Raw genomic sequence first — 14,943 nt, 5'->3', positions numbered from 1 at the left:
TGTACAAATATCTTCCTAATTAAGATTGTGATCATTTCTCTTTATGGTAACATCCTGACATGTTCCCTAAAATTCCAAGCCGTTATGAAATACATGATTTTATTTTATTGGTACATGCAACTTTAGTAAGGTATGTTTAAAAGTATGAATAGAAAACGTGAATAATCTCAATATTAGTAATCAATATTGAAACTTGAATAATCTCTTTTATCCATATTAGTAATCTCAATATTGAAACTTGAATAATCAATCTAATTAATCCATAAACAACGTGTTTTAGGATGTAAGATTGAGGTCAACGTTTAAAATTTATGTGATAATCTAAAGGATCCAACTGTTGTCCTTTGCTCCCAATGTGTTATAGTTGTTCGTCCAATATTGATCGACAGATACATACAAAAGATCCTCTGATATTAAAGCTAGTTTGTGGTTTGATAGTTTAGATATTAAATGTATAGTCTATGTAATCATCTACATCCTTATCTCCTTACTTAAAATCTATATTTATAGATTTTGAAATAGACGTTTGATTAACCCTAGTTTAATTACTATTCAATTGATGATAATCACATTTTTATCTTAAGTTGTTCAAATTAACTTTTTTATCCTATTTCATGATGAGCATGATCTTATAAGTTGTTTGTGGAAGTATTTGATTAACCGTTAGAACGTTCTATTTGTGACTTACTAAAGGATCATATAGAATACAATATAAAATGATGAAACATAATATCTTTTTAGAACTACTTATTCTCGTGAAAAAGAACATTACATATTAAATGCTCTCAACAATAATAATAATCAAATAAATTCTCTTATGTTATCTCAAAGGGCATAAACACGTCATTTTTAAATGAAGTCTTTCTATTTGAATATGCAAAATTAAAGCAACAAGAAACATTATGCCCTTTTGAGCACTTTGAAAGTTTTTATATCGAATATATAACTAAATATTCTTTTTCATTATTTCATCAATATCATATATTTATAACTATAAATCTAAATTTGATTTTTGATTTACTTTAATATATTTTGCTCGTAAGATGCTTATCTTTACTTGCAATAAACAATAAATAATTAACCCATTATTTTTTTCTTGTGATTGTTATATTTACACTAAATTCATGATGAAAGAAATTACAGAAGATTTTATGTTTTTATAATTTAATGGAGTCTGTCCACATCTCATAAGCCTTCAGCCTATTTAACCCGCAAATTTAATCTTATACATATAAATCCTCTTCAGCCTATTTTTAATGAACCGAATGTGGGAAGAACCAAATCAACAAATGGACTCACCTTATCATCTCTACCTTATCTTTTTAGTTTTATTATATCCCTTATTGTATAAAAAAATCGTTTCTCCTTAGTACGATCTCTCAGTGGACAAACTCCAACTAATCCTACTAACAGAAGTCTAAGATGTTTTAGAGGAAACTTCAAAGAAAAAAAGTAAAAAATTTTTTGACATCAAAACTGTGTTGGAAGTCCCACATCGATTAGAAATAAAACTAAATTATAATATATAAGTGAGGTGCAAATCTTATTTTAGATACTAGTTTTATCGGTTGAGTTTAAAGTCCACTTAAGACATGTCCTGTTTTAAGAAAATTAGTTTTGTATATTTTTGTTTACAAAATGTTAACACAATAAACACAAAGTATATATAGAGGCACCCAAACAGACTACAATACAAAATGATCCTTAATTGTAATATTTTCAGCAACAGATAACTAATGTTGCTGAATAAACATGAATAAGATAATTAGAAATCCTTGGTTTCTGTTTTTCCACGCATAAGAAATGCTGGTTCTTGAGGTAAAGGCAGTTTTCCAACTTGATCACAGCTAAAATACAAAGCAATTTTTGCCATGATAGGCCTCTGATCTGGGTTTCCCTGAACACATAATAGACCAATTTGTACACACTTTTTGATTTCTGTTTCAGAGAAGGAGTGTCGTAATGAGGGATCCAACAATTCAAGTACTTTGTTTTTCTTCCACTTCTTCCAAGCCTGCAATTAAGATGCTAAATAAATGTTCATTTATCTCTTTCCATGAAATCAATGCTCTTTAACATGTTCACAAAACTCTTCTTATTAGCTAAATATCTATTGAGAAATTACAAAATCATGAATAAAAGTCATCAAATCAGAAGAAGTGAAGATTAGAGAAGTTTCACATTGATTAGTGATAAATTTAATTTACAGATTAAAAATGATAACAAACCTCATCTTACAATTTGATTTTATAATGTTAAAATTCACCTTTTAACATTTTTATAATTTTTATAATATCTAATAATTCTCATTCATTCAATGTTTAGAAGTATGCTAAAATATGTTGAAGAATCTCTTACTCATATTTTTCTTGGAATGTAATATTAAGATACTCACATGGCTCAAGAGATCATCCAAATCTTTTCCATTCCCATCAACGTTTCTCTTCCCACTGATTATTTCAAGAATTATAACTCCAAAACTAAAAACATCAGATTTCATAGAAAATTGGCCAAGCATTGCATATTCAGGAGACATGTAGCCACTGCAAAACAATAATAAATTCACAAACTCATCATTAGGGTAAATAATAATGTAGAATACTATCAATCTGAAACCAAACAATTCCTTTGTATTGTTTAAGAAGAAAGTTTGTCAGCATCAAAGCTTACTATGTTCCAGAAATTATACTTGTGATCCCTTGCATTTGATCAATGGAAATAATCCTTGCTAATCCAAAATCTGATATTTTTGCGTTCATTTTGTTGTCTAGCAAAATGTTACTAGGTTTAAGATCACAGTGTATAATGTTAAGATGAGAATCCTCGTGAAGATAGAGAATTCCTCGTGCAATTCCTCTTATAATCTCGTAACGTTCGGACCAACTTAATTTCCTATGATTTTGAGGGCCTGTAAAATTTAACATGCCACATATTACTCAAACTGTCAAGGTGAAAAAATGAGACAAAACCATTTTTAATGATCAAATTGCAAGTGAAGAAAAGACAACAGATAAGGTTTTTAAAGTATCATACTGAATAGGTAGTAATCAAGGCTTTTGTTGTGCACAAACTCATAAATGAGTATCTTCTCATTCCTTTGCATGCAAAATCCTATCAGTCTCACAAGATTTCTATGTTGAAGTTTGGAAATTAGCAAAACCTCTTTCTTGAATTCTATAGCTCCTTGACTGGAATTTTTCTTTAGCCTCTTTACTGCTATTTCAAGTCCATTTGAAAATACACCCTGCAATATGCATGCTATTAATAAACCTTAAATTGATCATTGCAGCAAAATTTCTCCATTACTGTTTAACACAGCATAAGTTAGCAACCTTGTATACTGCTCCAAAACCACCTTCCCCTATCTTGTTATCATCAGAAAACTTGTTTGTTGCTTCTTGAATAGTACTCAATTCAAATTGCAGAGAGTTCAATCCTGTTGAAATCTCTTCCCCACCTAAACCAAAAATGTAGTCAGTTATAAATCAGAGAATAACAGAATCTCCACTGCTAAGTAAACTTGAACAGAATGGAACTATGATCATAGAAATGAAGATTGTTTCCAGTTCTACATTACAATTTCCTTTTCGGTGCTTGAGATCCTTCCTTAACTCCCTATGTAACAAATAGCAAACAAAAAGCAAAACAATAACTGGAACAACGCCATGAAAAAATATGATTGATGCAATTACTCTCAGATTCTTTCTTTTTCCTGCAATAGAGATTAGTATCAACATAAGTAACTATTTCTCTAAAATATGTCAAACAAAGGATACACATAATTAAAGTACGATCTAACCTCTAAGAAGTGGGAAAAACAGATAATGATCATATCTAACAATACAGCTGGGATATATAACTCTTCCTCCTATCTTGCCTTTTGCACATGTTTGAAGAAAATTCATGGCATCCCTAAGGCACTTTCTGCAATTTTCCTTGGAGAGGTATGGCATGCACTGAGCGAAGCCAAAAAAGTGCTTGTCCTGAGAGAATGTTATTTTCTTCACAGCAAATTTAACAGAACCCATTTGAGCTTCACTGGCTTCATTCAGAAGATCCTCCATCAAGGAACTCAGCATTCTGTTGAAAATATCCAATTCCCCCTCATAATCCTCACTGTTCTTAACACACCATGATGGCCGTTTCTCAGTAGTGTTGTAGAAAAACCTGTCTGAGTAGCGAACCATGCATTCATGAGTCCAAATTATAGCCTCTTTGTTGAAGACACACTTTGATTTAAGTGTCTGGATTGAAGTATTCACACATTCTCCACATTTCTCCGTATATCCATTGCACATGAAGAGGCCATAGACAGTGTCTTGTTTGTTTGTTCCACTGACTGTGGTGTTGTAATAGTTGGTGGTGTTAACTTTGGATGTAAGTTTAGATAAGAGTTTATTCAGATTCAATTGGTAACTACTTTTGGGACGAAACTTTGGCAAGAATTTGCAATCATAGTGCCTGAAAGTTGAGGCTGTTTCAGTTGCTAAAATGTTAAGGGTGCCGAGTAAGTAGAACATAAGCATTGAGAACAATATCAGACGGATCAAAGAAGCCATGTTTTGGGATATTCGTTCTGCTTAATGTTAATGCTATGATACACCACAATTGGATTAATCTTCAAGAAGTAATTGGATTTAATAATTAGTCTTTATTTTAAGCTAATATAGGTGTCTTGAGTGAAATAAGTAAAATGTTAAAAGCTTATTTTTGTTTCATTTACTTGTATCTGAAGTATAGAGATAAATTTTGTTCGTTGTTTATTAGGATGCTATCTATCTTAACATGCTAAGTGTAAATGTAATCCATCTTACATGATAGAAATTATATTTTCAAAACTTTTTAAAATTTATAATGAGAAATTATCAAAAGATGGTAGAAAATAAACAAAAATCAGGGGTAACAAACATATTAAACTTTATTTGTTTTGAAATTTAAATAAAAAAATATTACCTTACATTTTAATAGAAAACTTCACTATTTCTAATATAATGAATTATATTTTAATCTCATTTCAAATAATTTTATTTTTCTAAATATTTTGTGTAAGGACCTAGAATTATATTTCACACTCACTCAGTGTATGTCCGTCTAGGTGGTGCTCAAGCGTCCCCAGCGTAGAGGGCTCCATTTCGAACCGATTGCTTTCTCCATTCTGACCTGTAAGTAGTTTTCCTCTTCTACTCCGTTGTTTGAAACCTAGGGCATGCTGTTCTACTGGTTGCATGTGCCTTGTTCCTCCCCCTTTCGTTTTCTGCAAGATATTGAGCTTTGAGAGTTGTCTTTCATCACCAATGTGGTGGTTGTAGGGTGTTGTCTAGATCCTGGCTGAATAGGCGTTGTTAAGTCATTCTAGTAAGTTGAGTTGTGCTGTTGTTGCTAAGGTAAGGGGAGCTAGGCTTTCTGTTTAATTTGGTAATTTATGTATGTGCATTCTATGCTATGTATGTTTGTACTCTTGAGCTATAATCTAAAGATTCTGTAGTTGAAATTATGTGCTCCTTGGATGTTAGATTTTGAAATTGTGAATTGATGTTTGTGAATGGGTGTGGATGAATTGCATTGTTGAAATTTAGGTTGAGGATGATGAGGAATCTGTCATGCAAGTTGCTAGTTAAAAAGTTCAGTAAATTGTAGTGCCCTTAGGTCATTTTTTATAGAAACTAAGATAATGATTTTGAGCAACTAATGTCTAGAGTGCATTCGGGTTGTTGGAACAATCTTATCAGGAGTATTGTGACTTGTTTGAGTCACTAAGTTGATCAAAATAGGTGTAAAATGGTAGAATTGAGTTTGAGGTCCTTAAGCTATTGAAATTGGGGTTTTGGAGTAGAATTTGAGTCTAATCAGTTTAGAATTGTGATTGGAACGTTTATAATCAATTAGACATGTTAAATTAAGTATGAAACTCAAATTAGAGGTGTTAGAAATTGATAAAAATGGATAGAGTTGGTAAGAGGGTGTGTGAGTGCATAAATCTACAAAATATGCGTTATAATGATTATGCAGTCTCGCTATGCGAATTGTCTCGCATAGCAAGACCCTGTAGGAGGGTACTCACTGTTTAGTCATTCGTTGTGCGAGTGTGTGTGCTGTGCGAATGACCATAGAGTCATGCTCTCTGTCTGAGCTCTCGCATAGTGACCTGGGTGCGCTATGCGAGAGACCTGAGGTCCTGCACCTATGCGAGCTAATTCGCTTTGCGAATTTGGGGGTGCACTATGCGAAAAGCTCATGTCTCGCCTTGCGAAAAGGGTGCTGTTAACACCTTGACAAGTGTACCAGATCGTATCAAGTAATATTAAAACGGTAAGTCCGAGTGTCATTTTCCCAAGGGACTCTTAAGCCTAATCGTTTATGTGAATTGATTTCTTAAGACTTGATAAAAATTGAATTTAGGGTTTATAATGCAAAAACTAAAATAAACATGCAAATGTAAAAACTCGATCAATTGACGGATAAACAGTATGCATGAATGATGTTGTTGGGGTTTATGGTTTCATCCTAATCCACTCTCCTATATCTACTATTCTTATTAAATTCAACGTTGTTATCAATGTTCATGCTACTTTCTAAATTACTCTAAACCCGATGTCTCGGCAAAAAGAGCCCACTCCCAATTACTAGTTTACTATGTCTAGTCTCCATAGTAATTAGTCATGCATTTCAGTCTAGTCTCCATGGTGGTGCCCTATTAGTGTGTTTAGAATGATTTGCATGGAAGCTCAGTCTTGGGGGTTATCTTGAAACTACAATGATCAATCGTTCTCAAGTAGAGAGGATTGAATCATGTCGTGAGTAGTAGTAGGAGGTCTTGGTCTTGGAGGCTCCTAGTATGCTCCAAGGCGCGGTGCAAACTAACCTCATGAGTGTGGTATGGTGAAACCCATTGGCAACGGCTTTGCAAAGTAGTAGAAGCCACCACGAGCGCATGACCCACCATAGCTCGACAATCATTCTAGTTCCGAGGAGTCGATTTAAAGTGAAATGAGTCCTGTTTGTATAGTCTAGTGTATTTGCTTTAACTTGCATATTGTGTGTGATTGATATAACATGATTTTTATACCTAGCTCACCCTTGCTTATGTGTTTGTGCCTTGTATGTGTATGTTTTCTTTTGCAATGATCATCCACTTAGATGTGAGCAGATGTTGAGGAGGTGCCCTTGGAATAGGTGCTGGAGGATGATGTGGCAGCTTAGTTCTTCTAGGATTTCGTAATTAAGTTGTATTATTTTGAAATACTCAATTATATCCCTAAAGTTTTAAATTCTGGTGTTGTTTTGGGATGACTGTAACCTTAACAACTTAACTGCAAGTCTACTCTAATTGTTCTTTTATATTATGAGTGTGGACTTCTATATTATATGATGTTTTCTATAATAATGAGATGTCACATTTTGTTTAAATTAAATAATTCAAATTTATTAAATCATAGTTTTCTCTTTTAAGATAAAGTATTGCAATTATTAGAGATGTAAAATGTTATTTCAACGTCAAACAATTATTAATAATTAAAAACTTATTAGTATTGAAGATTTTTTTAATCAATTTTGATTGATGTTAGTATAAAGTTTTTTTCTCAAACGCTGGGTTATATTGTTTTTGTTAATGTCTATTATAACTGTTTAGACCGATTTTAATTAAAGTTAATACATTTTTTTATCACATTTAAAATATTTAATTTCAGCTTTCTTGAATTATAATTGAATTTAAATCCACTTTTTTAGCTTAATTTTTTTTTATTTCATATTAATTGAACTTTTGTTGGGTACAAAAAAAGTCCCACATCAGAAAAATTAAGAGATGGACATCAGTTTATATACACATAAGATACCTCTATTGATAAGAGGCCTTTTGGAGTGGTACCAAAAGCAAATTCGTGAGGGCTTGACCCAAAGCGGACAATATCTTATCAAATGTGGAGACTTATGTGTATGTGTGAGTGTGGAACCCCTCCCTACAAATCGTATCAGAGCCCATGGTTTGGGTCTGGTGACCGGGCTCAAGTCGAGTACATTCCTCCATGATCTGGTGAAGCTTTGGCCATAGCTAATAGCCTGGAAGTGAATCATGAGAGGTGGAGAGAGAGAAAGAGATGCTCAGTGTTTGACTATGGATTGTGAGAGAGAAGTGTTGACCATGGTGTACTCGAGGATAAGAAAAAGACTTCCGCGGTAGGGGAGGTGGTCCTTTGTTTGAGGGGAGGATGTTATCAAATGTGGAGACTTATGTGTATTTGTGAGTGTGGAACCCCTCCCTACAATTTTAACTAAAACATTGGTTAAAATTAATTTTTAAAGTCTTGGTAGACGTTAGATGTTCAAGATAGACTCCCTAATTAGATTGTTTAGACAAGTATAATTAAACTAGTCTGATTGAACTTCACTGTAATCATCTATAAGTTGAGTTTTGATTATATGATGTAATACATAAAAGCTTCTCGAACTTTTTAATTTGTGTTTTGTGCAGCTTTAACTAAGCTCTCGTTTATAGTTGATATAATAATAAATTATCTAATGGACTTAAGGATGATGTTAGCATATTGATTTAATGATTTTTCAGTGACAGTGAGAAATTAAGATTATAAGCTTAACAAAGAAATAAATTTTTTTATAGACAAAAAAGTAAAGTTGATTTATGGAAAGTTTAGTGGACTATACATCTACTCTATGAATGGATAGATGTATGATGTGTGGATCACAACCTTGTCCAACATATGGACCACTAACTCTTCTGATCCATGTACAATAGACTTGTCTAAGAGTTGTGCCACTGATTGATCTAATTTTTGTACAATAGACTCGTTTGATGTGTGGTCCATAGCCTCATTTAAGACGTTTAGATTTAGAAGGTATGATGCTTTGAAAGCACATTAAATCATCTTTTACACCAAACTTTCTACAAAAAAGGTTGTTACTTTAGAATGCTTTTCTTGTTAGAGTTTCTACAATAGAACACATAAGTCGTCTATCAAGAAGGACCTTTTGTTAGCAAAATCATGAAGATTGATGTTTTGATGATGCTCAAATTAAGTCTCAAGTGCTCACTTTGCAAGAAGACTTTCATGAAGAGTTGTTTTTATGTGTTAAAGCTTTTGTAAAAAGTAGATTTATGTATAGGGATTTATTTGTTGTTGATTCCATGTATTGTATGCTTTAAAATTCGTTTTGGAGTCACAAAAACTCTACAATAATCAATTAACACTTAAAATAATCGATTATCACAATGAGTTTGTTTTTCAAAGGTTACTAAAAACTCATTGTCTCTAGAATAATCGATTACCAATATATGATAATCAATTATCCATAATCGATTATAACTTACCATAATCGATTATCACAACTAGCAGTTGGAATTTTAGGCATAGTTTTTGCTATTGTGCATTCATTAAATGCATAATCGATTACCATAAGTGGATAATCGATTATTGATGAGTGTCGTCGCCCAATCAAATTTGATTGCAATTTAGAAATGCAGTATAGTGCTAGGGAATGACCCCTAGGTCGTCTCTCAAGGACCAACTGCGGTTCAGAATCAAGTCAAAAACGAAGNGGGGGGGGGGGGGGTTGTGAAAGGTTTGTGTGGTGAATGCGGAAAAATTAAAATGAAATTAAAACAATAAAAACGAAACTGCTACAGGAAATACGAAAATTCACGCTGGAACTGGGCAGCTCTGACCTTTGCTCAATGTTTTACCCATAACTTTTTCTACAAAGCTCTAAATGAGATGAGGTTTTTTTTCCTGGAAAGTAGACTCAATTATCTTTCATGTGATATATAAAACGTAGCATTTGGACCTCTGGTGTGGTTGCAGTTATTTTTTTTTAAAATCGAGTCCAGAGAGTGAAAATGCTAAACCCAACATTGCAACAAACAATTATCTAGCACAACTAGAATTTTTAAAATGCAACACTAAAGCTTAAACATTAAAAACAATTCATCATGACAATAATGCAAATAAAAGACACTTAAAGAGTAAAGGAATTAGAGTGATTCTCCACATGACACCTCACGTTCAAGCAAAGAAAAGAAACTTTTCAAATGGAAATAAAATTCCCAAGGCCGTGACACCAGGCAAATGAATCAGCACCGTAGCCCAAATGAAATCAGCGTGTGATCACTGAAATGAATGTAACATGTGTGCATAAAGCTTCAATAAATCATGACCAATTGAAAATAATGGCTAAAGAGCAAAGCANTAATGCTTCTTAGAATAAAACAGAAATGACGGTCAATTGGGATATGTCCCATCCTTGAATCAGCGCATCACTTTTCTTTAATTAAAGCAAGATAAAGGAAAATGAAAAATCCGTCCCACCTCAAAGTCAATTCTGCTTCAATTTCAACTAAACATTAAGTAACTTTCAAATTTGAAATTAAATAGCATGCAAGAACCCCTTTTTATCTTACAATGCCACATACCGCTGTTCTATTTAAAAGCAAAGAAAAGGAACATGCTTCTGAATTTCATCCAAAATCCATGAAGAGTATGGTGCCCATTCTGCATTCAAGATAAGCTCCAAAGCAAAAAGAAAGAAACGTTCCAGCCCCTCCCCATGTTCCAGCCGAGAGTAAAAGAAATGGTGCTCTCTAAAAATCTGCTCAGCCGAGAGTATGAGGCTCTCCAAAAAATGTGACGGCTGCAAGGGGGTTCTAATCCCTAGGGCCAAGTGTCCTAAAAATTAGGGTGGGGTCCACCCAATCCTAGGGTGTCATGTGTCTATTTTTTACTATTGGGCTCAACAACAAATACCAAAAATTGGCCCACAATGTCAAAGTTTGTCTAAAAATTCTAAACTACTAAATTAAAATACAACTAATTCTAAAACGCTTGTGGAAGAGTCTTATTTATTTTGTCTTCATCCTAATGCTCCAAAATATATCTCCAAAATTTTCCCTACAAATAATAATGCAAATAATTAGCTCAGAAAATTCAAATTAATTAAAATTAGAATTTCCAGTCAAATTAAGCATATTTAGGAAAAACGGGAAAATACCGGAAAATTAAGCACAATTCCCTGATTAATTCTAGCACAATAAACTAATTGAAATCAATAAAATATCGACTCATCAATTATCACACGAGAAAAATCCAGCAATGGATTTTTTGAGGTGTCCTTGAGTGAGGTCCTTATAAAGATGATTTAGGTTCTCATTCTAACACATGAGAAACACAAAAACATAGTTGTTTATTTTTGAGTTATGAAAAGAGTGATCTAGGGTTTGTGTAACCCTTGTGCTTTGGCTTTGAGAACATGGTGTTGGCATAAAGCGAGAACTTTCATTGGGAGTGTGATTGAGTGATGTTATTGTTGTTGCTGAGTGAAGCTTGTCATCCTTTGTGAAGATTCAGAGGAAGTGTTCATTCTTCGTAAAACATTTTGAGGAGGTGCTCATCCCTTGGGACCTTGAAGGGAAGTGAGTTTCATCTCTTGCGGTAACAAAAGAGGTGTTTTTTAAACCCCTTAAACTTGTCTTTCTGTATGATTGTAATAGTTTATTGGTTTTGTGATAGTGGAACATTAATCTCCATTTGGGATTAGCAACTAGACGTAGGATCCTTGTGATCTGAACCAGTATAAAATTGTTTGTGCAATTTTCTCTCTTTTCTTACTATTTATTATTGTTTTAATTATCTGCTAAGGAAATTAAAATTAAGAGAAAATTATTAAAGACAAACATTTGCGATAAGAAACCAATTCACCCATCTCTTTGTTTATTGTTCACACTAAACATTCCACTGCACCGCTCTGAACTTTCTGCAACAAAATTTGTTAATTTGGATCGAATGAATTAAAGCTTAAAAGATTATATTCCTGAGAAACAGTTCAGTTCACTAAAGAACGGGGGGGGGGGGGTGTTGAATATTGTTGTGGAAAACTTTTTTCCAAAAGACGTTTAACAACCTTGGTGATGGTTAATACGTTGTCATTGAACCTATCAAATTAATACTACTTGACGAGGAAACTTCAGTATTATCAAGTTAGTAGTTAAAAAACTAGATAAGGTTAAAGTAACCTTGAAATACAAAATTGTTTTTCAATACTTGACTCTTATGGAGACTCTAAAAGGTTAGTAAAATACAATGCATTGTTTAAAAATAAAAGTGAAAATTAATGAAATTAATATTGAAGAATGCTTGAGTTTAATTGAAGAACAAATAAAAGACTTTAAAGCAATTATTATGAAATAGGCTAATTCCACTACTTTTTCAAGATGGATTCATTATCAATTTTCCAGAGATTATTATTCAATTAATTATTTTCAAGTTTCAAATTAATTAAAGTATATTTGAAATTAATTTGAGGGCGATATTACAATTAATCAAAGTAGATTCTCAATAAAAAAAACAAGACGTTTCTACATTATTCACAATAAATTCAACCAAAGTATATTCTCAAATAAATCCTATTGTGTTTAATCATGACTATTCTTAAATCTCATAACCAAATTAAAAGTTAAATAATCAAAGTAAATTTTTAATTAATTATTGTTAAAGTTTTTATCACTAATCAAAGTACATTCTCAGTTGGTAGCAAAAACTCATTCAATCATATGAAAGTTCCTAAATTCAATTAAAGTACATTCTTAATCAAAGCTAGAAACCCTTGAACTCATATGATCAATATGCATGTAGATTAAAACAACTTATGTAAATACCATTACTTTTGATGTGATTGAGAGATGAAAGACATAGAAGAAGGATAACCCAAATCAATAATAAAAGAAACAAAGATATTTAATTCAACTTAACCTCAAAATCCATAATGAAATTACAGAATAGTCTTAGAAGCTTATCCCTCCATGAATGGAGTGGAATACATGATAAAATAAAAGTGAGGAGAGTGGTGGATGATTGCTTCTTAGTGGAGGAGTCTAAGTGAATGAGTGATGGGTCTTTTTTGCTTCCCCCAAGTCTCATTATATAAAAATTTATTGGGCTTGGATTCTGAACATTTTGTTGATAGAATATTTTATCTTGTACTGTAATATCTTCCAAATAATTAACAGATTTTAGATACTTATAAAAATATTTGGGAGATATATTTTGTTGATAAAATCTTTTATCTGATATTGTAATATCTCCTAAATATTTAATAGATTTGATTAGTTTTTAAATATTTGGTAGATATTTTTGTTGATATTTTCAGATATAATTATCTTGAAAAATATTTAATAAATTGTTAACAATTGATTTTTCCCTAAAATTGCATTTCAGCCCTTTTTACTTTTCCAGAATTGCACAGAAGCCCATAAAGTTTCAATTATTAATAACCATTTATCTTTACTAGAATATATTGTTATATTTGATAGACACATGTTTCATCCAGTATAGTCCCTTAGTATAAACAATCGTTTAAACATTATTTCTTGTGATTATTATTTCATTAAGCGATTTTTTTATACCTCAAAATCCGAGTTGTTGAACAATCTAGTTTTCCTAGGTGATCTCTTCCCAACATCAGTAAAACATCCTCCTGCCAAGTTGAAGGATACCTTAGCACAAAGTTGAAACTCCATGCTAAGAAAACCCCAATGAAGGGCCTTAAAGGTTTGCGAAGTGAAAAACTTCTCACCATGAAGGTGAGATTTCCTTTTTTTCCTTTTATCCCTTGAAGGAGGCGACAAACAAAGAAAATAGCCACCTCCCCTTTTCAAATATTAGAGAGACCTAACTCTTCTTGGCATTTAGGAGAGTACCAAAGTAGTGAAGAAGATGAGGGAGGAGTAGGAGTGATGTCTAGGGTCGAGAAGAGCACTCTAAAGGCATGTATCCAACCGCAACTACTCAGGTGCAATTGAATGGGTTCCATGTTCAAATCCTGTACTATTCCTATTTCAAATTCATCAAAAAGAAGACGAATGAGCATATCTTAGAAGAGACAGACATACATGTCGAAGAAGTATGTAGGAACACTCTCTCTCCAATGAAATACTCATTTGTTCCCTGTGGAAACGATCAATCTAAACATCTTGGTGCTTCGGTTAGCCTCAACAAGGTAGGTTTTCCCTAAAGTACCGAAAAACACTAGAAGGGGGTGTTGAATAGTGTTAATGGAAAAAAAAATTGCAACCTTTCTGATATAGCACTTTAATCGAGTACAAAATTTGTCTTGTAAGTTGTTAAACGCTTAACCTTGCGATTGGTTTTAAACAATAAATTCTTTTCAAGTGTTGCCCAGAATATTCGTTACATCATTTGTAAAGGCTTCCTTTTAATGAATAATCTTTAGTATGGGAAGCTCTTATATTTAAAACGAAAATGCAACGACAGATTTTATAAGTGTTGAGAGAGAAGTAAATAGTAAATGCACAGATATTTTTATATAAGTTCACTCCAACTGAGTTATTTTCAGTCTCCTCTAACCTTATAGGGTTCCACTATAATCTTCAATAATATTACAACTGAGTATTCTCACCACTCCTGGTATCCCAAGGCACTCTTGGTATCTTTTGATACACTACCTAGTTGAGTTTCAGCCACTGCTGGTTGTGCATTATTCTTCACCACTCTTGGTATCCCTAGTAAGAGAATAACTCCTATTACCCTAGACTAGTTGAGTTTCACCCATTCTTGGTTTCCACAATACAATCCTATTATCTCCCGATACGCTGCCTAGTTATCCTTAATCAACTCGCCTGAGTTATACGGCAAGTGTTTTAAATCTCTTCAGAGTTGCAATCAACTAATTGCTTCCAAGTCGTTAGACGATTACTCTCATAGAGAGGATATATGTTCAATACAATACAGTTTATAGACTCAATGAGTATTTCTCTCTTTTCTTTTTTCGCTCCACTTATAAATTATAAGCTAATATTACAATGACGCTTGAGAGTGTTTCTTTACTTTGCTTTTTCTCTTCTCAGATATTCTCTTTGAGCTTGAGCTTCTCTGTGCTTTTCTCTAAATGGTTTTTCTTCTCTTGGTTGGATCATGTTTT

At 32.7% G+C, this 14,943-nt stretch overlaps 1 protein-coding gene across 1 annotated transcript; it reads right to left on the bottom strand.

The window, feature by feature from the left end:
* Nucleotides 1-1,765: 1,765 nt before the first annotated feature.
* Nucleotides 1,766-4,559, bottom strand: LOC106765893 (cysteine-rich receptor-like protein kinase 25). The gene is made up of 7 exons (XM_014650662.1): nt 3,800-4,559; nt 3,578-3,712; nt 3,333-3,481; nt 3,034-3,244; nt 2,671-2,908; nt 2,396-2,543; nt 1,766-2,014 (listed from the first exon to the last, which is right to left on the bottom strand). Exons 1-7 carry the CDS (start codon nt 4,557-4,559, stop codon nt 1,766-1,768), a joined length of 1,890 nt encoding a protein of 629 aa, XP_014506148.1.
* Between the last annotated feature and the right edge of the window lie 10,384 nt (nt 4,560-14,943).

The sequence above is a fragment of the Vigna radiata genome, chromosome 7 (genome assembly GCF_000741045.1).
Source record: "Vigna radiata var. radiata cultivar VC1973A chromosome 7, Vradiata_ver6, whole genome shotgun sequence".
In the NCBI taxonomy this organism is placed as follows: Eukaryota; Viridiplantae; Streptophyta; class Magnoliopsida; order Fabales; family Fabaceae; genus Vigna; species Vigna radiata.
The sequence above is the reverse complement of the archived record's forward strand: the minus strand, read 5'-3'. Positions and strand labels throughout refer to the sequence as shown.

Excerpts from the sequence above, each read along its gene's own strand:
- LOC106765893 (XM_014650662.1), bottom strand. The coding sequence starts at position 4,559 with ATGGCTTCTTTGATCCGTCTGATATTGTTCTCAATGCTTATGTTCTAC. Across the intron at positions 2,909-3,033 it reads CCTTGATTACTACCTATTCA|GCCCTCAAAATCATAGGAAA; the intron begins GTATGATACTTT and ends TAAATTTTACAG. Across the intron at positions 2,015-2,395 it reads TGGATGATCTCTTGAGCCAT|GCTTGGAAGAAGTGGAAGAA; the intron begins GTGAGTATCTTA and ends TCTTAATTGCAG.